The 26,276-nt window shown below is 41.8% G+C and overlaps 1 protein-coding gene across 2 annotated transcripts in view; it reads right to left on the bottom strand.

Annotated features, from left to right (window-relative positions):
* Nucleotides 1–18,331, bottom strand: part of cpne5b (copine Vb) — a 116,926-nt gene extending 98,595 nt beyond the window's left edge. For both annotated transcript variants that reach the window (XM_061832777.1, XM_061832778.1), the window contains exon 1: nucleotides 18,237–18,331. In XM_061832777.1, coding sequence (XP_061688761.1) covers nucleotides 18,237–18,331 — 95 coding nt within the window. The remainder of the gene's footprint in view (nucleotides 1–18,236) is intronic.
* Nucleotides 18,332–26,276: the final 7,945 nt, after the last annotated feature.

Below are 26,276 nucleotides of genomic sequence, written 5' to 3'. Positions count from 1 at the left end.
ACCAGCCCCACATCAACATTTGCCCTGCCCTAAATTCACATGCAACTCTTCACCGCTCCAAATGTTCTTGAATAAAGTCCTCAACAAAGTATGGAGGTTTGGATGTAAGTAGTGAAGTTACTGACTTGAAAGTGGAGTGCTCGTCCACCTATCAAATATGAAATTACAAAACCAAGTTTATGTTTTGGGTTTGGTTTCCTTTCAGAAAATGTCTCTTAACAAGTCACTCAGATCGTTATGCAGTCTAACTGTATAGCGATTTAGTGTTGGCTAACAACGTTATCAGATTTAACCTGTGATTACCAGTCCAATCATCGATTGTTGGGCTCTATGTTTGAGGTGCAGGTAGGATAATGGAATTGATGTGATTCCTTTAAAAAGAAATATACTATTTTAGGCAAGCATTTAATATGAAGCCTGCTTGATGGGGAAAATGGATTGTCAAGCTCTTTGAAAGGGTCTCTAAACACTCTCCTGAGGATTTAAACTGCTGTTTCTGGAATGCTGAGCAGAACTCCAGAAAGAAAAACACACCATGGCTTTGTTACTCCGGTCAAGCACCATTCTACAGATTTTTATGGCTCTACTGGTGGTTATCAATTCCTCAAAAATAAGAGTACAAGTCAAATCTTGAGCTATTAGGCTCAAGTGTTGTGGAACCATGTCCTGGTCAGGACTGTAGGGAAACAAGAGTTCATCCTATCTGACTGCTGGCAAAAGGATCACTGAATCCTGGCTTGATGGCCAGTCAATCGCGGGGTGATTGTGAATGGGATAATGAGGAGAAAGGTACTTGGAGAATTCCATCCAATACGTGTGTATGAACCCGCGACCCTCGTGAGGATAAGCGCCTCAGAAAATGGATGGATGGCTGGACGTGCATGAGCATTAGCTATGTGAAACATTACTGTACTGTTTTCACTTCCTATTTATGTGTATTGGTAACTTCTATTAGGTAGACAAGCAATATCATTTAATTAGGATAAAATAAACACAAATGATTGTAGAATTATGCTGCACACGCCAAACAACAATCCATTTGACCTAAATGCACATCAATTCAGTCCAAAGAATTTATTCTTACTTCTGGCCATTCCAGTCTGTGCGTTGGGGCCTCTTGGGGTATTTTTATTTGAGACAAATAAATGAGCTGCTGTAGTAGCAGCAGAGACTCAAAACACAGCATATCATTCATCTTTGCTCATAAAAATTCTGCTCCACCCTTCAATCAGTTTTCCAAAAGTGAAGTCAAAGCCAGATTTGCAAACACATTGTTTCCCATACAATTTATTGTTGCTTCAAAAGTCCCAACAACAAACAAGGACACCAAAATAACTACTGTAATTCCAAGGCGTTAAAAATTTCAAATGTGTCATCAGATTTGCATTGGAGTGTTGTGCAATCTACTGGCAATGCTACAGGGGTTTCAAACAAACTTCCCTGATGTAAATGAGGTTCAGAGAAAGATCTGAGCTTCAGCCGAAGTAGTATTGTGTGTGTGTGTGTGTGTGTGTGTGTGTGTGTGTGTGTGTGTGTGCGCGTGCGTGTTATGCCCCACATGCTCCAGCATGTGTCTGTATACAAGAGAATATTGTGGCATGAAGACAGTAGCAATGTGATAAAAAAAAATCAATCACAAGAGGAGAACAGACAAATGTGTCACAGAAAGTGTGTGCGTGAATGCAAGTGTGTGTGAGAGAAAAAGAGCGAGAGAGGGGAAGCATGGGGGGGGTTGGTGAGGGTGTAAGAATGAGAGTCAAAACAGAAATTGTTGTGGATGAGATCAGAAAGAGACCAGAATAACAAAACTTCTTTGGCGCATGCAGGAGAACCACGCCCCAGATAGGCAGACACGACTTTAAGAGGCTTTATTCAGGTACAGTAACTCTACCGCCAACTGGTAATTAGGCAGATGCTTCTTTTAAGCCAACGGGAGGCTCCTCTGGCCTCTCGCACTCAAACTGCTCCACTCAGTCAGTGCAAGCTGAGAAGGAGATAATAAATATCAAGGGATCACTGCTCCTATTTGAAGAGGCATGCAAATTGAGATTGTGATATTTTTTTTCCCCCGACCGGGGCTAGATAAGAAGTGAGCATGAATTTACGACGCCAGACTGAAAAGACGAAACTCCAAGGTTCCACCTGTGTAGTTTAATCAAGATACGAACAGTAAAGGCATCTCCACCGCTGAGATTACGTTACAGATCCTTGCACGATCAGTGAAAATCCGTAAAATAAAAATACCCTATTTAAATACACCTCTGCTGTACTGATTTTAAGACTTTGAAAAACAACACTCATTTCAACGCAAATCATATTATATATATATATAATATTGTACAAACAATATAAAAAAAGTAACAACTGTAATAACACTTACACAAAACAAAAACAAGCAAAATACTGGGGCCATGAAAACTGAATATAGGGTTGGTTGATCAAAGGACAAAATACATGAACTGAAATAATTTACCACATCATATCACAATTATATACGTTGCCTCAACGACACTTAAAAGTGCTTAGAGACTTCCCTCTCATTTAGACATGCACGCCGACTATTTATTAATATCTCCAATACATTATTCCCTCACAATGCACATCAAGGCAGCACGAGGACAGTCTGTGTAGCTTGAGGGTGAGAGCTTGACACCGAAGGCGTTTTTGTGATGCTGTCGTGGGATGGAGTGTGACTCTTTGCTATTAAGGTTCAAACATGAGCTTTACCTCCTCTGCTCACACACGCCAAAGGGTACAGTAGTTGTGTAAATGCGGGGGCGGGGAGCATGATTGCTGGATTAATTTGTATGAATTTTTCATTTGATGGTTACACTGATTAAAAGGATCATGTTTACTGGTTTAGTCAACATTGCGAAAAGAAATGTAAACAAAAAATAAATCAAAGGTACACACATCTGCAGTTATAAATACCAAAGGCTTTATACAAAATCAAAACACCGTCCTTGTTTAAATACTTGAGCTGAACATTACATAAAATTCCTTGGGGTTTTGTTTTGTACGATTTCCCGAATTTAGTTACCATTGGTTAAAATTTTAGTTTCACTTATATTGTGAGTTACTGTTCATGTTTGATCATATTTCTTCATTTAAGTGGGTGTTCACAAAGGACTCTACACACCTCACTATGAGGTAGTCGAATCCTGTATTATTTTTCCCCCAGGCATTCCATCCAGAAAAATAATGAAAATCTTTAAGTATGTATAATGCAATGATACAGCATTATAAGCGAGTCAAATGATGAAAATAGTCATGACTTACAGTGACTCTCCCCATTGAATAGACAGAGAAAGTGATTTCATTTTGACCAGTTATCAGGTTACTCATGTTACCGTAATATTGTGAATTACCAGTCCTTGAAAAACACTTATTATGACTGTGTTCATCATATTGTGCTTATCTAGTGAAAGTGCACGAAATAAGCACACTTGGAAACCTTTGACCTAGTTTTCCAGTTGTGAGGATTTTCAAATCAATTTTGGTGGAGAAAGTGTGAAGGTAACACATTCACTGAGCAATGACGTTTTCATTCAGCAATAATAGTCAGCCTCCGAAGAAAATGTGTTCCCCTCAAGGACATTTAAGCAAGGAGGGATCGTAATAGGAAGGTGAGCCTCACTCGTCTTCCCAGAAAAAGCGATGCCAGTTTGAAAAACGAAAGGGACCGTGCGTGTGGTAACAGTGGCGACAGAGCTGGCTGCTGTGGCAACAATAATTTCAGTAAGAAAAAATAAATGAATAGATAAAATGAAAAAAAACAGTAAAAAAAATCAGAAAGGAGGAGATGAAAAAAGGAGCATGTGCACAGATTGGAAAGGAAGATTTAAAAGAAGGGGTCGTCTACGAAAGAGCAATCTGTTTACTGTGGTAGATGAGTGTGGAGGGTATGGAGAAAGTGTATGTGCCTGAATAGAATGAAGGCTTCAAAAACAGCCACCATAGCTGCCTCTCAATCTTCTTGCTGACGTAGCCATCCATCCATTCTCCAATGTGCTTATCCTCACAAGAGTTGCGGGAGTGCCGGAACCTATCAAAGCTTTTTTGGGGGCAAAAGGCAGACAGCACCCTGAACTGGTCACCAGTCAGTCGCAGTGCACATATTGAGAACCACCAATGAGCGGGAATTGAAACCACGCTGTCCGCACCAAAGTCCGGCTCCCTAATGTATCGTCTTCTTCAATAGCCAATCTATTTTATGAACAGATTCTTTGGTATTCAGTGTACATGGAATTAATATAATCATCTACAAGAGATAATGTACCAATCATCTACGCAGGAATTGAATTTAAATCAGCAATTCAACCTCAAACACTGAGTTCAGCTGGAATGCTGGCATTACTTGAGCGTCAGATCGATGGCAGAAGCAAGTGGGATCATTCCTCCCACTGGCTGCTGAATTATTCAGGCCAGAACCTCCTCTGGGGACCGTCCAAGTCAGTGTGCCAGACAAGTCACAGTGAGCTTGCAGCCTGGCGTCAAGGCTTAAGATCATTCCAGAAGTCCAAACTAGGAGAACCGGGCTGTTGGCCGACACAACAGAGGTCAGCTGTCAGGCAGATGTGCATATTGTGTAATTAGGAGACTGGGTAATTGTGCAATGCAGATAAGTGATATCAGTAACTAGTGGTAATTCAATACACATGTAGGCTAAATTGTTGGTAACTGGCCATTTAATGAAGAAAAAAACCACAGTGGTTACGTGAAACTGTTAAGAATAATATTTAGCGTAAAATGTGCTGGAACAGTTTTGCCGTGCAGGAAGAGCATTTGAAATACTTACTCTGCTTGTTTTTTTTTATTATTATTATTATTCTGTTTATTGAAAATGCAGTCAGACAGACAGAGGGATAGAACAGAAAATGAGAAAAGAGGTGAGAACCACAGCAGCAGCGATAGTTTGGATATTTGTAATGTTGCCAAAGTCAAAATTGTGCTATTGCTGGATGAAGGGGATACCCGGTGATCACATGCAACAACTAATCAAAAGCACAAAGATGAGAAAAGACAGAAAAAAACAAGGCTGAAAAGGATGTGGGGAGTGAGCAAGGCAGCGTCACTGATGAGTGGTGCGTTGGGACGCTTTTGCAGTGTCTAATTATTATTACATGTCCCAGCACAAGCTATTTAAGCCTTTAGTGCGACTATGGGTGTTTATGGGTGAATGAACGCCATATCAAATGCATAATAATGAGTTGGCCCCAACCAGTCCCAAAGGAAGGGGTACAGAGACCGTACCACGTCCCCCTGCACGCCCCTTAGAGGCACGCATACAAACACTACAGTACAGTAATTACATTGCACTTGTAAATGATGAACGGGCGACCAGTTCATGGTGTTCAGCGCCTTGCGCCCGAAGATGGCTCCTGCATGCCCGTGACCCTATTTACACTCATTCATTTTGTTTTTATGTAATGCTTTGCTTTTTTTTATTATTATTACTATCATTATTATTATTTAAACCTCGTAACAAAACATTGTGGTGGTTTTTGACAAGCTGGAACAAAATGGCATTCCAATTCATTTCAATGGGGAATATTGAGGTGACATGCAAGTAAATTATTTATAAGCTTTGTCACATAACAAATTAAATATATACGTTAAGGCTCTGTACCACTGTATTGGTATTTATGGTCCCAGCAGAGTAATTTTTAAAAATTACCTCATGAAACTTGGCCCTTAATATTTTGTCACCTTGCATTTTAGACCATAATTGGAGTAAAACAATACCTGTAACTCTCGGTGATGTGATCCTTATGAGCAATCTACTCTAGTCATCTCTAGTTTTCCCGTTTTCCAGACAGCATGTTTTAGCTCCTTCCACAGATGTAAATGGGCTTCAGATCAGGGCTCGTAGAAATAGAGCCACTTAAGAATCGCCCAATGTTTTGTTCTTAGCAATCTCGTGCTAAATGTCAGTATTAGAATCAGCTTTTGTCATGATCCTGCCGCTCCAGCCCGGGCTGTGCAGGTGTCCGCGCTGTTGCGCTGATTGGGAGGCGCACATCTGCGCCTCATTTGGGCTGATTAGTCTGTATTTATATGACCCCGATGACGACTGGTCCGCGCCAGTTCGTTGAGCTTCATGTCCCGTTCGAGTACTCCCGTATCCCTGATCGACAACCCGTGTGTACCGACCTTCGCCTGTTCTCCGACCAACCCTGTAAGCCTGACTCCTTTGATACTTCTGCCTGCTTTGATCGTTCTCCCGTGTACCGACTCCTGCCTGCCCACTCACCTGCTCTCTTCGCCCGACGTCCCAACTACCGCTGCTGCACATGACTGCCTGCCCGATCCCCGACCACGAAATAATAAACGTTTCTCCCCGAACTACCTTGCATCTTCCGAGTCTGCATTTGGGTCCTACTCTCGTTCCGATGGGTCGTGACAGCTTTAATGGACAAGTATGAGACAGCAAACAAGGAATTTGTGTGCGGCAGTCGGTGCTGCCCTGGTAAGACATTCAGAACAAAGAACAAACAAGGACAAAGAACAAGAGACATTCAATTAATAGGAACTATTCCAGATAAGGGGCAGCACAGTGGATCAGATGGAAAGCATTGGCCGCACAGTTCTGAAGTTCAGTTCAATCCCCGAGTTTGAATGTTCTCCCTGTGCCTGCATGGGTTTTCTCTCGGCACTCCAGTTCCCTCCCACATCCCAAAATTATTTGGACACTCTAAATTGCCCCTAGGTGTGATTGTGAGTCCTTCTGTTTGTCTCAATGTCCCCTGCGATTGCCTGGCAACCAGTTCAGGGTGTACCCCGCCTCCTGTCTGTTGACAGCTGTGATAGGCTCCACCACTCCTGTGACCCTTGTGAGGATAAGCGGTAAAGATGATGGATGGATGGATCTTCCTTATAAGAGTCACAGTTGTGCAAGATGCAGAGCCTTCTTCATTTAGAGCAGTTAAGAGACCGTCACGCCCCACATTGAGTTAAACTTATACAGAGTGCCCTTACCCATTCGTGGTTCACTGTTCTAGACCAGTGCAATGACAATTGTGCAAAGGGAGCAGTTTAAAGTGACGGATCGGTAGCACATACGCGACGGAAGGAGCTGGAAGAGCTGGTGGCTGGGATGTGGAGGATCCTGCCTACTCTGGTTCGAGTTCGAATCCCTTGCAAATCTTCAAGGGAGTGGTGCCAACAATCCGTTCGGCGGTTTTCATTGTCCATTGCAGTCGGAGTTTGTCATTTTTTGTGACTGTGATGGAGGTACACAGGACTGATTGGATGACTGCTGTGGAGAACTGTCTCAGGAGCTCTTGTGACATGCCGTGCTTCCTCATAAGTCGCAATAAGTATATCCTTTGCTTGGCTTTTTTGTGGGTGGAGTTCATGTTTGTCTCCCACTTCAGGTCCTGTGAGATTGTAATTTCAAGGTACTTGAAGGTCTCGATGGTTGACAAAAGACAGTTGGACAGCGTGAGGGGTAGCTGTGGTGAAGGATGCCTCTGGAAGTCCACAATTATCTCTACAGTCTTTAGAGCATTCAACAGCAGGTTGTGTTGGCCACACCAAAGCTCAAGTCTCGTCATTTCCTGTTGATAGGCCGAATTGATGAGGCCGATGACTGTGGTGTCATCTGAGGACTTCAGGAGTTTGACACCATAACTAACAACCTGTGCACTATGACACTGTTTCTGATGCTGTGCAGCACATTTCTTGCAGAATGCCTTAATAGTCTTGAGATTTGACTATACGCTGTACAGATTCAAGATACCATGTGCCAGGTGTACAAAAGCAGCCCCAAGAACATTGCGTTTCACAGGAAGGACATGGTTCTTTTTGATTTTTTGAATGTACTTTCCGAGTTGTCGTTATCCATAGTAATTGTTGGGAATCTTGGGCAAGTTCTGTGCACAAGCTGGAGCTCTTAAATGTACTTCTCAGAAGCGCACTATATTTTGTGACAATAGTGCCACAATTGGCAATTGTTCAAACTGGTTTACAGAATAAGGATCATTTTTACTGGGTAACTATGTTGAAAAGAGACAAGGGCTTTGTCTCCGTCCCGGAGCTGCAGCCACTCTATTTCTCCAGTAAAATAGCCATGATGACAAACTGTACTGTACATTTAGGACATAAAAACATTGTATAGAGATTCACTAAGCAATATAAGGCTACAAGTAATGCTGAAGCAATTATGGGGTAGGGCATGAATGTAATGTATTCATAAATTAAATATAAGGAAGAAAACTTGAAAATTGTTATGAAAATAATTCACAGTGTATTAACTTTACCCTGGAGAACTTATAAAAGTGCTTGTGAGAACGGGCTGCTTTATTTGAGTGAAAGATTAAAAGAATAATGAAAATGAACGATTTTTCTTACTGGGTGAAAACAACTTTTCAAAAGTGGGTCAGTTTTAAAAGTGTAACAGAAAATGATCAGTAAAATGCATCAAGAGAATGTGAAATTGTCTAATCTGAGGCAAAAAACAGAAAATTGCTTCACTATCACACATTATAGTCTGATTTGTTTTACCCCGGCCTGGAGCAAGATGCATTGACTCTTTCATGTAGATGTGCACCAAAATAATCACTTTTGAGAAGGACTTTCTATCTGAAGGAATAGCAAATTGCAAATGTCCTTAAATGTTTTATGTGGCTACTGTAAAAGCCTCAGAGAGGTTCATGTTCTGGGAAGGAGTTCTTGATTCCCTGTCACAGGAGCAGTAGCTATTTTTAAATGGATGAACCTGCAAACATAATTGTTTAATATAGTTTGCATATTTCCATGGCAACTGCTGTATGTATTCTTCCATTATCTGAACCACTTATTCTTTGCATGGACATAGGCAGTGGATAGATGAACAGACAGACAGACAGCAGACAGATGGAGAGACAGACTACAAAAAACAGACGTTGGTATATTCACTTTCACTGTCCATTCAGCACTGTTATCATACCAATGTGATCGTGAATACGACTGTTGTCTTTCTCTATGTGCCCTGCGATTTGCTGGCAACCAGTTCAGGGTGTACCCTGCCTCGTGCCCGATGATAGCTGGGTTAGGGTCCAATACTCCTGGGACCTTGTAAGAATAAGCGCCTCAGAGAATGGATGGATGAGAAAACAATTTTATGGAGCATATATGTTGAAGGTTACAAATCGTTACAATAGTAAGAAGTCACATGGTGATTTCCAATCTCATGGTGGTGAGAAAAGGGCAGAAGATGAGGTGTGTGTGAAATTCTTCCTCAGAGAACCATAAATATAACATTTAACCCCAACTAAGACAAAAGTCACCCCATTGAGTGCAAAAATGCTAAAATCACTACTAGACCTATGAATTCTTCTTTAAAAAAAACACTTCAATGAAAAACAGCTGTAAAGTGCTCAGAATTTCCTTACGCGACACCATTAATAGAGGTATTTACAGCAGTTCTATTGAATTCATCAGTAACTCTTTTGAGCCATCATAAATAAAATTACATCCTTATAAATCTAATAAGGAGAGGAGGCAATACTGCAACATACACAATTTTTTTTTTTAGTTATCCATTATCCGTTCCCCCTCAGGGTGTCAGCAGCTCCATAATCAAATCCACTCATCCCACCCACACATTTTTTCACACATTTCCAGCTTTGCTGTACCACACGAGACCATCTTGCCCAATCATCTCATCCAGCAGAGAGGGAAACACAGCCAAAGCTGAAATAGCAGCACAGGCTCAGAATAGGTGCAGAAAAGCACGTGATCTAACCTAGTCATGCATTGCTTACTACAAGATGCTCCAAGATACTGGCATTAAAACATTTGCATAGCTCTCACAAAATTACAGGCAGCTGAGCTTGTCATATCATATCGTGATTCCACTTGTCTCGAATGATTAGCGTACAGGCCGATAAACTGAGAGCCCAGTATGTGTGACACCCTCCACATGGACGCAATAAGTCAGTGTGAGTTTGACATAATTAGGTAGAAATTGACCATGACTTCACATAGCGGTGACAGCATGTAAAGTCCATTTGGGCAGACAACATTAAAAATAATTACCGAGAATTAATTAGAGTAGACGTGTGAAGAATTTTTTTTTTTTTTTTAACTGTTGCTTGTTGAACTGCAGTGGAGTCTAATCTAATATTTGTCACGATAGTGCCGCTGTGGCACAGTATATGCAGCGTAAACTACTAGCAGTACATTTTCACAAACAAAGACATGGTCAGAAGCCAATGGGTGCACCGACTGAACTCTGGAACTATTATAACACCGCATGTCATTGGATTAAAGTTGTCTGATCATTTTCGTGTGTGGTGTATATTTATAAAAGCCTCTCACACAAACTTTAACGGTATTATTTTTTTTTTTTTGATTCGCGGTGGACTAGTGCAACAGTCATCACAACCTGCACTTCAGCCTGGGAGATCCTGTGTTGCAGCGACAGAGTATTTGCGCACTTCTTTGGTACATCGGCTGACTCTCGTATTCCTACACTTTCTTGGAAATGAAACTACTTGCTGAGCCGTGTACGTACTTATCCTTTTGTGCTCTTCTCCTCCTACACTGCCTTCCGGTGTCTCTCGCTCCGCCGCGAGGCTCAACCACACCGCCAAGCTCCCTCACCTGCTCATGCTCCCGCCTCCAGCATGCTCAAGGTTCCTATGGCCCATCATCACATCTTGGAAATCTAGACCTCGTGCTAAACCCAATAAACCATTCCCAACTGTTTTCTCCATCTCGGTCTGCTTTTGGGTCCAGTCCAATACCATTTGATTACACACATTGACACTACACTCCTAAATTACTTCTAATTGTACCTCCAGTGGTCTTGCATTCCCAATTCTAAAATCTTTCATTTCCAAGTAGCATTACAATGAGTGTTAAGATGTATCACGGTTGTGTGGATGTGATCCTGATGAGGTAGAAAAGTCTCATCTTGCAACTGCACAATATTGGTTTTGTTGGCAACTACAGCTCACTTCCGACCATTAATGGGTGATGTTGGTGGGGCATTGGCGCTTCCAGCTCACCTCAATAGATACAAGTTTGAGAGGCTGAAAGTGGCCTTTTTTATATATATATCATCTTTCCTTTTAAAAAAAAAAGAAAAAGGGTTGTGTTTACTGTTATTCGTGAGCTTCATATGGAAGCATTTCACGATATAGTGCAGTCAAGCAAATTTTACATCGACACTGCATTTTTAATCTGTGTACGAGAGTGAAACATTTACTGCACTGTACAGATGGTCTCTATATACTTGTCTAGTCCTTCAACATTAGATTTCAATTTTAAGTTTGGATGTTTTCTTGGCTGGTGTTTGTCAGAGAGAGAGACAGAGAAAGAGAGATCTCAAAAACCTCTAACCTCTTTTTTCAGTCACACCATCAATACTCACCACCTTCTCTCCTTGCTAAAGAGCACATAATTTGTGTTCAATTGTCATCCAAACAGCCTTTCTCATGTCCATGTGGAGTAAGACACACTTTAGGTTTGATGCAAAGATTTGATAGATCCAAGAATGAGACTATTCCTTCACAGAGCAGATTAGTGTTGTTGAAGCATGAAGATGCTGACAGCTGAACAGTGCTACTGACATACCCGGGAGGGGGATTATAGGGTGCAAAACTCAACATAAGAATCAACATCTTTCAGTTATCGTTATGGATAGTATTGAATATTGAAGCTTTTTCGGGGTGAACAAGAAAGCAGAAGGAAAATCTGTTGTCGAGAGTAAAATATAACTGTTTTTATAGGGACACTTTCTCTGTAAGGCTGCTCAACAGCGTTTGTTTGTTGAACGTACAAAGTTATGCAAAGCTAATGTGGATTTAAAGAATTAAAAGGTTTCACAAAAGTCTCGAAACTCTTGAACCTTTAAAGAAGGGGAATTGGAATGGAAATAATCGATGCTAGACCTTTCTTCCTCCACCAACCCCACTCCCACCCCTCTAGCAATTCTGTTCTGTTCGAATGACCGACTCTGATTCTCAATCAAACTTTAATTGAAATACAAAGAAATGACAGCGGAAACTCATAAAGTCCCCTTTGACACAGTAAAACTGTTCCGGCATAAAGGGGATGTAGATTCTTCATTTTGCTTGAGCTGACAGCTGAACAGGTCACACAAAAAAAGAAGGAAAAAAAGGGAATGATCCAACATTAATTTAATTGATGCATTCAAATTTTTGTTTGTTTTGTTTTATTTTTCTACGTAGCTCTTCCAGCGACATATGGTGACAGGCAAGACAATTACAAGCTCTTCCACTACAAAACAAAAAGATTCATTAAAATTCATCTTTGTATCCACTGTTGCAGTTCATACAATAGAATGATAGTTTTATGTTCAACTAAAGACGGCTCGGTTCGATACTAAATAAATTTGTGAAAAAATGAAAAAAATTTAAAAAAAAGATGAGACTGTTATTCCAGTATATGAACAGTATTTTGTGGCTTTTTAATGTCTTTATTTTTGTGATGCTGTGCTATGTGGTTTATTTTATACCTCAAATGTGTGCTCTGAGTCAATAAAGTCTGGGAACAACTGCTTTATAGGCCGCACATTAAAATGTCAACACCAAACAAACAACACCACAAAATATTTTCAAGACAAGATAAGTATTGTTGTACGTTTTTTTTTTTTCATTATTTAACTGTTACAACTATTTTATGTTTTATCATATGTTTATTAAATTTTCCTACATTAAGATTATTACCTTTCTTTGACATTTTCTTGGTGGTTTCCTGCCTTACAGAAAATGTGTGGTGTTTAATTTAACTTCATTTATCGAATATCTTTCCTTGCTTTATAAAGCACCACGCTGTGCGAGTCTTGCAAGCACAAACCGAGGGAGGGCAGAGCAAGAAGAAAATATGCATTCATATTTAATATGGAAGCTTTGTGTCACCTTGATACAGAAGTGGTCAAACTTCACACACAGTGTTGCTGCAGCAGCTGTGATATAGGAAAAATAAAGTACAACGGATGAAAAGTCTGATCGGAAAGACAAGAGGAAGCAGGCGCACGTAAAACGATGGAGGTGCAACCATTGGAGTTTGTGTGAAGCCTCCCAAGTGAAGAAAATGGAGGCTGGCTTCAGTAGAGCAAGTGCGAAGAGTGTGCGGTCACGTCGCACGCTTCGCCTTTATAACACTGTGATGTGCGTGTGGCAGGCAAATGTGACATATCGACATCAAGAAAAGGGGGTACAATTAGAAGGTCGACTCGCTCTCATAGATTTAACGACTTACAGGAAATGATTTTGACAACAACGATGATAACAGCAATACCAATGTCGATAAACCTCTCAGTATGGTAAAGTACACTTAACCACCACTTCTAAACAACAGCCACAGAGAAAGTATTGTTAAATTAATAAATCTATGAGACGGAATTGGAATTTCCCATCAGGATCCCTCTGAGGTATTTTGCTGTTAGATCTCATTTGGTGGTGTGTGTATACCTAATGTAGTGTCCAGTGACTGATCACCAGCAGATACTTTACTCGGGATCGCTTTATGGTTCAGAAAATATTTCCATCTGAAGTGCTCCAACCCAAAGAGATGTGACGTGAAAGCGAGTGAGGGGGATGAGAGTGATGATAAGCCATGGCTGTGGATCTCCCAGGGGCTTTTCTACACCGAGTGTGATGCTTTCATATCTGTCCCAGATTCATAAAAGCACCTATCGCAGGCGGAAACCAGCCTTCTCATAAACTCAAATCTGTATGCAAATGCGGACCGTACCGATATTTAGCACAGGAATTTAATCAAAGCCGTGTGAAGCTCGTGTAAAGGAAACAACCGGAGAAATTCCACGTTCCACCCCCCTTGGGGAAACACGGTGCTGAAGAACAGGAACAGTTTCCTATATCATTAAAACATGCGCGACGAGCACAATCCCCCAATTAGAGTGAGATTTATCAGCTATGAGATCAATCTTCACGGTCCCAAGGAGCTTGGCTGTGATTAGGTGTCATGCTCAAGAAAAGGACAATCCATTACAGTAATGGCTTAATTGGCTCTGCTCTTCATTCTCTCAGTATGAACTTTGATCCGAAGCTTAGTGATTAAAACACCCCAAGATAACAAAAGTACAATTAGTCCCAATGGAATAGTACTTTATACAGAATGGCATGTTTATTTGTGCAAACATGCATTGGCATGAGAAATTACTGTGGAACTTCAAAGTTTAAAAAGAATTCGGTACAGGATGCTGACATTTCGCTCATAAGAAATTGCAAAGATGTCATTACCGATTGACTGGCACTCAGTTGGGAGGCTCGGCCATACCCCGAGAGGCTAGGTAAGCTAACATTCCCAAACAACAACAGCAACAAAATTAACTCTTAAGCCTTAACTTTGATGGTGGGGGGCAGGGATAGCATGTAGGGAATAGCAGTGATGATGACTGAAGTGAGCCTTATAAAATAAATAAATAAATAAATTGTGTCATGCTTTATATCTCCTCTTTTTTGCAAAGTGCTATATAATTAACTGCCTCCTGTTAACTTCAGGATTGTACTGAGCAGTCAGGACAGAAAATGTATGAGACCATAATTGGAGCGCAGTGAAAGGGAGCGGGAGGAATCTGTGGTAAAGCACAGGCGTACAATTGCAGCTGACAGCTAATTTGAGGTGCACACAGGAGGTATGGCCAATATTACAGTATACAAATCCTATAACAGATTCATAACTTGCGGCTAGGATTGCGACGGCGCTAAACACTTGCATGACATCGAGCATTATTTGAGGTGTGATCTCCGAAGGCTCATTACTCCAGAAAGTGAATTATGAATTGTGTGACAGCAGGGATATTCATATCTAGAGAACTTGAAATAAGAAATGCATCAATGGCTTTAAATGTTGTGATCTCTTAAAATACCACTTCTGCACTTTTTCTAAACTTTCCTTCTGATGCTTTATGACAAACCTACGTTTGTGAGCCAGCTGAAGCTTGAAGTGAAGGATTACTACCAGTCCTGCAAGAAATATGGCATTTATCTGAATAACAATATAACCGTTGAAACACCGTCCGTACTTCCTCACTGGTTTGAAGACAAATACATTCCTATAATTATTTCGGTTAATTTTACTTATTCCCTTTCCACCCACTTTCTCCGCCACTGGTCCTGATAATAATATGTTGTCAGAGCAGAGGGTGTAATTTGTAATGGGGGTATTATCCAAAAGAGGGAACAGCTATCATCATTCGTGGAGAGCTGTGCAGGAAGTCTCTTTTCTTCACAAATGGGAATCCTACAACATTCGCACAAAAGCTTTTCGATGACTTTGAATGACACACTGCAGCAACTCTTTTATTCCGCCGTGATTCAAGGTGCTATGTCAAGAATGGACATGTAGGACAAGGCCACCCGCGGTTAGAAAACACTGAATGTGTGAGGATGCCTGCTTTTGTTGACTTTTGCATTCTTTTGGATTGGATATAGTTTTGTTTCATGTTGTGTCTTTTTTTTTTTTCTTTTGTCACGTTTTCATGTATTTCCTGTTGTTCTTATCGGCTCTGCTCTTTGTGTGGACCAATCAGCTGCCTCCAACCAGTGGTGTCATGTCCAAGTGGGCCTTATTGTCTCATCAGTCTGTTTGTATAAACTTCCCTATTGTCTTTCAGTCCAGTCTCAGTTCTTTGTCCTACATCTCGTCGCCTTGCCAATCCTGCTTCCCTGCACTTGGCTCCACCTGGATTTTTGACTGCACTCCACCACAGCAAATCCACCACTCAAAGTGTGACAGAATGAAGTGGGCATACAGTAGTCCAAATGACATCAACCTGCACGCTATTGGGCTTCTCGTGATCACCCTCATGTCTACTGACCAAGCCAACACTCACCGAGTCAGGGCGCCTGTTCTCTCCTCTCCGTCCCTCCCACTGGTGCTTCCCAAGCCTTTCTTGTGATCATTTTTCTGTTCACCATTACACAATATCTTCATAATTCTTGCTCCACACATTCTCATAGCTTCCGATTGCTCTGATATTGGAAGGTTACTGCCCTTCTTCAACCTCCTCCCACATTCTAACTTACATTTAGATTTTTCCATCTCTTCCTCTTCTTTATCTAGCTCTTTTCAGTCTGTTTTACCGCTTCCCAAAACCAATCCAAGATGTCTTGCATATTTGTTTCTCTCTGAGCTTTTACCTAGATTCCCGTTTGGCAAGTTATTCTGCACCACTGCATGGTTGCCAACGAAGGTGCTCAGGTAAAGGTTGGTGTCATTCTCTTGAGCCTGTCTCGTTGTTTCCCCATACTGTCTCTCTTATAATGTTCTACTGCCCCCGTTTCCTCATCACATCGTTCCATACAGTTCACGTTATTCTGTTGACCCCATCCCCAAGTAACCTCACCCCGTGCCAGTTTCATCACCTCGTCCTAAACCCAGCACAATATTTTTTTTTTTTTTTTGTGGTGCCTGCAGCGTATGCTTCCCCGTGTTTCTGGTGCCCTCAATATCTACGACCGGAGTTCCAACCTCACGGCAGGTCAGCTCTCTACTTCTGCCCCTGCAAATGGTCAAGGACCCTGTACCAGGCTGATCTTGGAAAATGTTCCCGTCCATCTTCTTTTTCAAATTGGGTGGGCGTGCCACTCATCAGTCAACGTTTCAACTGGCCAACCAGGACTGCTGAACTAGTCACCTATCCACATGAAGACTCACAGGCTTGAACTGTCACGAGAGCCACCATCCAACTCTCCTTCGGTGGTGCAGGTCCTCTGGCTATTTGTCTCGGCTTTTCACCTACAGCCTGGCAGAGCTGGCTCCGGCAACTTGGTCTGTACTCTTCATGGCCACACGGACACAATGCGTTTGGGATCTCAGCTGTCATCCTGACCAGTATGCCTGAGAGCCTTATGTTTGACACCCCACCTGCTGGCCAGACTGGGTCCGATAGGCCTGTTTCAGTCATTCTGGTTGGCCTCCAGAATGACCTGGACAAGACCGGTCTGCGTACCCTCGTATCAAATTCTTGGCCACATTCAACCCACCTTGTTTTGTCCAGAGTAGCTTTTAGTCAGTCTCGATTCATTGTTTTGTGTCATCTTTTGTCATGTTGTCCGGATGTCTCTGGAAGTGCGTTTTTCCCTTTTGTTGCTTGTATCTTGGTTTTTGAACTTTCTTAATTTAGCGTTCTTCATGCTGCTACTCCATACTTTGGCTTTGCATTTTTAACAAAACTTTTAAAATAGGTGCTTCCCTGCAGATAGCTGCCCTCATGTTTTTCCCTGAACTCCACCACAAAAAAAAAAAAAACCCATCCAAAATCTTAAATGTTTCAAATGTTATTTAAAGTGTTTGACTTATTATTAAAAGTGAGATTCCAGGAGCAAAATGTGCTTTCTGAGATAATACATCACCTTGTTTTTCCCCTTCATATGATCACAGATAGTGTACCCACACGAAGGAGGCAATATCTTGAATGAACTTATAATGTATCTGAATGCTACTTCAGTCAACAATGAGAAATTATGCTTTCAAAATTTAAAATCTTGCAGACTTCAACCATTGAAGCTGTTCCTTCCAGATTGATTCTCCTCTTTTTTTTTTTTTTTTTTTTGCACTGCAACACCAAATGACCAGTAATTAAAATTAAATTCTTGTTTTTTTTTTTAATCAGTCTTTGCTGTGGGATCTGGCACAGAGCTCTCTGTATGTCAGACAGTACATCAATAATGCACACACGGCTCAAACTGGCTCGCTTGGATGGCTCAACAACTTAAAACCCCAGCATGAAAGAGTGTGTGTGCGTGAGTGCGTGTGTGTGTGTGTGTGTGTGTGTGTGTGCGTGTGTGTGTGTCTGCATGATAGTCTGAGAGCAGGGCGTTGAGAGCCTTGACTTTCTAAACCTTTTCCACATTGAAAGCATAAGATGTGAGTATTTGAAGTGAACAAGTGTTGTGTTGCTCAGATTTATTTTCTGACTTTGCTCTAAAGGGAGAAAGGTGATAAAGGCTGCATGGCAGTGAACAGGTCAAGGGAAAACTTGGTGAATTTGGTGCAAACATTTATCAGTCACATGCATGTTTCATTGATTTGAAATTATCTTCCTGTGATTCTATTTTTATCTTTATATTTTTACGAACGCCTACTGTAACTTGTTCAACTGCATACATTTTGCGTGCTTATGACAGAAATAGAGAAATTAAAATGAAGAAAAAAAAAAAAATCGGACTTGTTCCAGCCCAAAGTCTGAACAGGGTGCGGCACCCTCCCGCAACTTTCTTCCCCACTTTGCGCCCTCCGCCAGCGGGGAGACTCACCTGCAGGAGACGGTGACTTCCACTTTGGTGGCGGGTATGTTGCCGGTGATGGGGTCGAAGTCATACACCGACGCCATGTCTTCCAGCTTGTGCATGACCTCCCTCTCCATCATGTCCATGTCGAGCCCGCGCGGCGGCTCCGGTCTGATACGGGAAGCGCACAGCCTGGCCCCGAGGGAGCGCGTCGAGTCCGCACCGACTCCGGAGACCAGATCGGAGACCGGACGGCCTCCGGTCCGACCCGGTGAGGCAGCCACTTCAGAGACGGCGAGGCTGCAGACGAATGCGACGAGTGTGCCGGTGAACACCTGCCAAGGTTCAGGTGCAGTCGATGATGTGCCCACCCAGCCGGGGAAGTTTCGGAGAGTGCTTGTGCGCTGAGCTTCTCCTGCTCCGTCTTCACCGTCTGAGCGAGGTGCAGCATGTGGAGAGGAAACGCAGCAGATGCACGCCAAACGGATCGCGTCCTCCTCCCAGCTTGAATCCCACCCAAACGTTGGCGACCGTGCCCAAAGCTCACTGTTTCTGCGAGTGGGCGCACCGCTGTGATGAGTTGACGTTATCACACAAAACACAAAACAAAACAAAACAAAACAAAACAAACAATGGCGTAGATTTGCTTGGTGTAATTCTATAACAGTCTTGGTTGCGTTCATTCTAGAATAGCAAAATTAGGGATTCTCCAGTGACTTCCTCTGGGTAAAATAATGAAAATGATTTACAATCAAGAGCTAAACGAGTTTGTCTAGTTCTCTGTACAAAGTTATTGTATTTAGTTTTTATCGAAGTCAAAATTTAGCCATGTTATTTATTTTACCAGCATTTCGTTCAAATTATGATGGATAAAATCATTTCAAGGCCACCACAATGCATTAGCTTCCCTCAAAAATGCTGGGCAAAATACATTAGGATAAAATAGAACTCCATCAATCCATCCATCTTCTTAGCTGCTTATCCTCACAGGGGTCACGGGGAGTGCAGGAGCCTATCCCAGCTGTCAACGGGCAGGAGGCTGCGTACAGCCTGAACTGGTTGCCACAGGGCACACAGAGACAAACAACAGTCACACTCACAATCACACCTAGGGGCAATTTTGAGTGTCCAATTAATGTTGCATGTTTTTGGCATGTGGGAGGAAACCGGCGTGGCCGGAGAAAACCCACGCAGGCACGGGGAGAACATGTAAACTCCACACAGGCACGTCCAGGATCGAACCCAGGACCTCAGAACTGTAACCCCACCGTGCTGCCACTAAAAGAGAACTCACATATATTATTTGCTTTATTGGGTTTTAATGATTCATTGATCCTACAGGGACACAAGTGGGCTGGACACAAACAACCATTCACTCCCACAACCACACCAAAGTAATCTGTTCTGATTTAAAAGATGATTAATACTTTTGAAAACTCTGGAGTCTTCCTTTAAATGCTACTTTGTGCAATGACTATGTATATCTCTTTACAATAGCAATGAGATACTGCATATAATGTGAGCATATGTGTGCGATATTCATGTGTATTTACATCGCTTGGCTGATTGAACAGGAGATGTCCCAGAGTGTTGGGTTCCCCCCACCATCTGAAAAAGTTGAGTGGGATGGTTGTATTTAAAATGGATTTTGTCACTTTGAGGTTTTAAATTGTGTTGTCTTTGTTGCGACTCCGTACAAATTTGACACACCGGCATGTTGGTTTTAGTGGGATGCCCAATCCAAAATCTTTCCACATCCTCATGGAGCCATTAGGCTTTGAAAGTAATTCCATTTATCCCACTCAATTTTCTGCAACTGCAGCTGCCAGCTCGCCGTCAAAATACTTTGCTTTGTACATGTTAGCGCACACATTTCATGCACACGGCCAATCAGATGCAGGGTCCCTGCCCTTCACTTCCTCTCATTGGTTAAGAGACCACGATAAATCCCATCATGTGTCTGCTTTCAAGTGCAGAAAGGTTTTTTCTCTTCTTCAAATAACAACAAGGCAGCTGGTTGCTTCCTGTTTTCTTTCCCCCGCTCTGTTTCACTTGCTTTTTGGTCTTGCAGCATCAACCCACCAGGAATATACCTGGTCTCCCCGTATACCCTTGTTGTCATTTGCAGCGGGAGAGAACATAGTGAAAAATGTTCATATTATTTTTTGTCTCATGTACATAAACAAGGTAAGCAAAATATCATTAGCAGTTATGCATCATTTTGCACTTGCTGTCAAAATGTCAATAATTAAGTATGTTTTTCCTTTACATCTGTATAGATTATCAGTCACTCGGGTCACAGTATTCAACAAATGTTGAATCAAGGAAGGTATCCGCTTTTTGTTGGTTTTCTTCTTGTTTTCCAAAAAGAATATTAGAAACAGCTGCCCAAATGAATGACTGCATACAACAACCACAACAATAAACTGAATCCTAAATGTGCATTATTTTCTCGGTAATCTCAGAACTCATGGTGTTCCACATATTTCTGGGCCAGACGAGACACGACCGTGCAGTTTGAAAAAGTGCAGTAACCAATTAAAATATTCTCAAGCAGGCTGAGGTAAAAATCAATATCAATTACAAGGAGGGGGATTACATATTTAATGGCATCCATCCATCATTAGAGAGTTGTTTTCTGCTAAGACTTTGGGCCCAGTAAAGTCTTGTAATAAATATGCAAAATCGGTGCATGCATCTGCCAACAACGAGATGGGTTTGTCATATTAGGCTAAGTACACTTCCCAAATGCGGGCACGCTGAACGTAGCCTTTTTAACTCACTCAGTCTCCATCTCACGGGGGAAAGCATCGAATTTGAAGGACTACAGAGAGCACAGCTGGTGTTTTTGGTTTAATATGGCAGCAGAGACCACATATCCCTAGTTTGTCTCGCTTCTCGAGTTTCTTTTCCTGCTGACATGTACACGCACACACACACACATGCAGCTTTGCACAGTTTTCACTCCTAAATAGCTGGAGAAGCACATGGCTCTTTCCTGCAAAAAGCTGCTATAGTTGTCTGGATTCTGGAAATCAATTTATGCCAGTAAAGGATGTCTCTGCCCACACAGCCCTGCAGCTTAACATCAGCAACACACACACACACACACACACACACACACACACACACACAAAGACAATTTATCTTCTCGCATGTCACTGAACAAGCCATAAAGAGGTGCACACACCGTCCTCGTGCACACCCTTTCCCCCGAATCATATATTTAGTGGGTTTAATCCGGACGTGGACCTTATTGAAGCTGTTTCATGTGGTGGGTGTGCAGGATAGCGGGGGAGAAAAAACAGAGTGATGATGAAAGAAAGACCTTCATAATGGCAGATATATTCTGTAGTAACAATTCTGCACACACTGCAATTAACTCTAGATAATAAAACACTTCCTGTCAATAAAGCAACCAGCTGTTTAGTTCTTTAAAAAAAAAAAAAAAAAACTGAAGAGCAAAATGCAGATGCCAGTTCCCAAAGGGAATCTTGAAGAACCTGCTCGGCTGGGTGATCGATAACACAGATCAACAAAATGCTGGATTCCTCCTTTAAATGCGTTTGCTTTATCCAGTTGGGATGTCGCAGGAGGTGGTCAATGCTTTGTGCTGTTGCTGACATTAATACCACTGTGGGGGGTTCAAATGCCCCCTTCCGTCCATCTATGCACTATTTCCTCTTCCTTTCAGCTTTGTCAGTGCTAATTACAGTGTTTAGGCTTTCTTGCGTCACCCCGTCCAAAAATACTGTCTTTTACCATGGACAAAAACAGATGAAGGTCCCATCGAGCAAAATACAAAGTACTGTATGTTTGTCAGCTGGTGTAACACATAAATACAATTAAATATACTTCCTAAATTTAACATTAGTTGTGCATGGGAATTTTAGAGTTCTACAAATGATGCAAAAAACAAAAATTAAAAAGCAGGTATTTTTGACCAGCGTGCGGCTCACTTTCAGAGGCGAAAAATTTGACGTCAGGCACATAATCGGTCGTCAAACCTAATTTTGTGGCTGCAGATCAAGTTAACTAAGAGGCTCATCCGTCAGGGAATGTGCAGTTGAATGAACTGTGAGCACTCTCAGGAAGGATTTCAGATGTCTTCTACTTCTTCAAGAAAAACTGCCCTCAAATATTCCAAAAGCAAAAGAAGTGTTCTATTTCACTTCAAAGATTGGATGGTGTAGAAATGTGCTTCCCAACTTAGATAAGACAATTTTTTTACTTGAGGAAAAGCTCATTGAACACCACCAAACAAAAACCTCACCAAAGTTTATAGTGTATGAGTGAATGAATGAATGAATCAATTTCCATGGCACATCTGATCTGGCGCAGTGTTTGGAGTTCACTGATGACAAATACATTTTTATTTTGCACATGTACAGAATATTAAATGTGACTTCCGCTTCAAATTTCTCATTTAAGCATGTGTTCAAGTGATAGTGCTTGTTTTAAAAGTAGCTCGGATAATGGTTACAGCAGTAGCAATACAATGATCTAAACGGTAATTCAAAAGCCCCTTTACGAAAATAATCGAGGCTTAAAGATTATGTTTAGTGAAGAGAAGCTGTTTTCAAATGTAGAATCAGACTGATAGACCAAACCTATTTTTTATTAGGGGGGGGGGGGAGAGACACAGTTGATGACAGAACATTTTTTAGAGCTATAAAAAAAAAAAAAATTAAAAAGACACTCGAACTACTTTTAGTGACAGGAACATCCTCCAACATCATATATTACTTCAAATGACTTGGGTAAGAAGAGAGAAGCTCAAAATCTCGCTAGATTATGCAGGCAAGTTTCCCAACCACCTCCCATCTTTGGACAATTCTTCAATTGAAGGGAAGTACGAAGAGTTATAAATGTCCACTGCAGATGTCTGCTGGGAAAGGTGAAGATGATGAGAATGCCACATTTTGGAGAAGCCTCTGACCTAAATCCAATTGGAAACGTGTGGCGAGACATCAAGGGGGGCTGTGCACAAGAGATGTCCTTGCAATATGACAGACCAGCTTTTGCTTCTGGGAGTAAGAGCTTTTGCAAGTATGTCAAGATGAACCATAGAAGAATCCAACCCAACACAGGAGCGTCTCACATATGGCATTACAGTACATGATTTTTAGGTGCGGTTGTAATGGTGATTAACATACAGTATCTGTTTAAAACATTCTGTGTTCTGGGTTCAAATCTCAGCTCTGTACTACTGTGTAGTGTTTGTATCGTCTGCCTATGCTTGTGTGTGTGTTTTTTTTTCCTGAGTACTGCAGCTTCCCCCCACATTCCAAAACAAATGTACGTATGAATGCGAAGTGAATGGTTTGTTTGTCTACATGTGCCCTGCAATAGACTGGTGACCAGTATATTATTATTTCTTATTATGTTATCTCTTCAAGCCACCCGCCTGGGGCAGGAGGCTACAGAGCATCTAATGCAGGACCACCATCTTGAGGAACAACTTCTTTCTGGAAACTGTGAGATTATTAAAAACTCCAACAGTGCTTTTTAGCCACGACATCAGGCCCCCTGACCACTGCTTATTCGTTCCTCCACAAAGAACACTTCTTTTGAAGAACAAGGACAAAAGAAATATCCTGTAAATATCACAGCATGTGCAATTCCAACCCATGGAATTTATATTTTCACTGCCTCTAAATCCTTGCTGTGTTTGAACCTCTGCACATATTCACAATTGCAAACATTTTTTTTTTCAAAAAAAAAAAGAATCTCGTTTTATTGTAATACATTTTCTCATCGTATTTATATTTCCCAAAAGTTGACACAAATTGACTTAATCATGTGGAACTCTGGGTATCAAATTCCTTGGCATATCATGTGTAACTGTGTGTTGTTATGACAAATAAATTCCTTGAATCATGGCATCATGGCAAAAAACAGGTACTGTAGGTATCAAATTTTCATATGCGCTGTAGACTTGCTGTAAATTTCTCTTGAAGTACATCTCCAAGGAGAGTGCCACTGGCTTGTCATCGGAAGTTGCCTGAAACCGACCACTGTTTGTCTTTGTGCAGCCCGTTGCTTGACAGAGAACCTCGGCGGTGCTGTGCAGGGAAACATGGGGTTCAATAAATCTCCCTTCAATGAGGGCGCACGATTCCTACCCGCTACCCCGGGGCGTAATCCCGCTCCGTGGTGGTGTTGTTTAATCCGGAATCAAACGTCTCCTGAGGTGACTAACATGAAAGAGGAACATTTTCTGAATGATTAGCTAGTGACTGGCAAGCAAACAGAGGGGAAACACGCTCACACACAGTATGCATGCAATATTTATAGAAAGAGAAGTGGCTGATTGACTGGCTGGGGGCCCAGCACTCCCCTAGGCTGCAGCGGTGCACATTTAAGCAGCGTGACGGGACTGAAGAATAACAGCAACTGATGCGCAAAAACTATTAAGGGAACTTTTGATTCACCACTGAACAGTTCAATTTCACAAATTAATCTCGCCCCTCTAACTTTTTGGAGACAGTATGAAGAGCAGCTTTAATCTCTTGCGCTGACGTTGCGTTAGGACGCTGCACTGTAGGTGAAAACAATTACCACCAATAAATTCACTGCTTTTGGGACAAATTGACCTGAAGGGAATTGTTCCAAACCCACAGAGATGCTTGTAGCAGTGTCTCAGACACTGACTCTAAGTCACTACCGGCATTCAAATTGGTTATATGCTGGTAAAACTAGCAGCTAGCAAGATGGTGACTGCTTGCATATATAGTGAAAGATACTGTATTAGAGTACACAAAACCTTGTTGTCTGAACGAAATCCTCGATCAATCACACAGGTAGAATCTCAAGCATGTTTCATCCGGTTAGACACACCTTGAAAATGCATTTCCACCCACTAAAACATATTTTGCACCTTGATGCTCTTGTGTCAAAATATGGCAACCACAGGGAGCGAAAGTAAAACTCAATTAAAGTACAGCTGTCTCAACCTAGCGACTCGAACTCGCACGAGTGGCATGTAAAGAAACCATTATTAGCCAATTCAGTGAGCAGTTCAGTGGTTGTTGAGCTTTCCAGAGGACTACAGACGAGAGGCTGAGAAAGAGTAAGAGTAAGAGTTGGTGGAGGAGGAGCTAAACCAGGGGTGTCAAACATATTTTTGTCGCAGGCCACATTGAAGTTAGTTTCCCTCAGAGGGCTGTTATGACTGAAATCATGAAAATCTTTGATCGCCTCATCATACTGACACACAAAATGTATGAAGTAGTTTTTGAATCATTAATGGGAGACTCTCAATTGCCCTTGGTTGTTTGTTTCTATGTGCCCTGCGATTAGCCGCCACCCAGTTCAGGGTGTACCCTGCCTCCTGCCCGATGACAGCTGGGATCGTGAGGATAAGCGGCTCAGAAAATGGATGGATGGATGAATAATAGCTAATACTAATCCCTCTCAATGTAAACCCTTTTGATGCTTTTCCAAAATGCACTAAACAAAATTATAGACCAGTAACGCTTTTGATATCCCAGAGTATTTTGAAGGTAACACATAATGTATTAAGTAGGCTCAACGAGAAGATAAGACGGAAGGTGGGTAATGTTTGATGGACTGCCGCTGTGATCGGATGACGGCGCAAAGGTCTAAGTCTGTTTTCTTACCCACTCTTAACAGTTCGCCGGTGTTTCTCTGACTGAATAGGAAATATTTGACTGGTGAGTATTTTATTAACTTCTCAATTCTATGTTGGTTTGTCTGAAGAGTTTTTCTTACCGGGGGTCTTGTCCTTAGCGTCATGGTGGAGCTGGCTTTCTACCCGGGGGTGGCCCTTATGTACTTTTTTGCAGTTATGAACGCCACCAAGTCGGATCGGCTGGAGCTGGATGACCGGGCGTCCTTGAACGTCTTCTGTCTGTTTGTGTTGGTGCAGCCGCTGTGTTTGGTACTTGGAGGGTACACCGGCATGGCCACGTACCTGCTCACCGCGCTGGTTTCCTACAACTTTCTGCCATGGAAGAAGACAAAACAGGCAGGAAAAGAACCAAAGAAAACAAAGTGATTAAAAATATTTAATCACTTTCATCATTTGTTTCTAGCAAGAGCAAT

This window comes from Syngnathoides biaculeatus, chromosome 10 (genome assembly GCF_019802595.1).
Source record: "Syngnathoides biaculeatus isolate LvHL_M chromosome 10, ASM1980259v1, whole genome shotgun sequence".
In the NCBI taxonomy this organism is placed as follows: Eukaryota; Metazoa; Chordata; class Actinopteri; order Syngnathiformes; family Syngnathidae; genus Syngnathoides; species Syngnathoides biaculeatus.
Note: the sequence above shows the minus strand (reverse complement) of the source record. Positions and strands in the feature narration are given on the sequence as shown.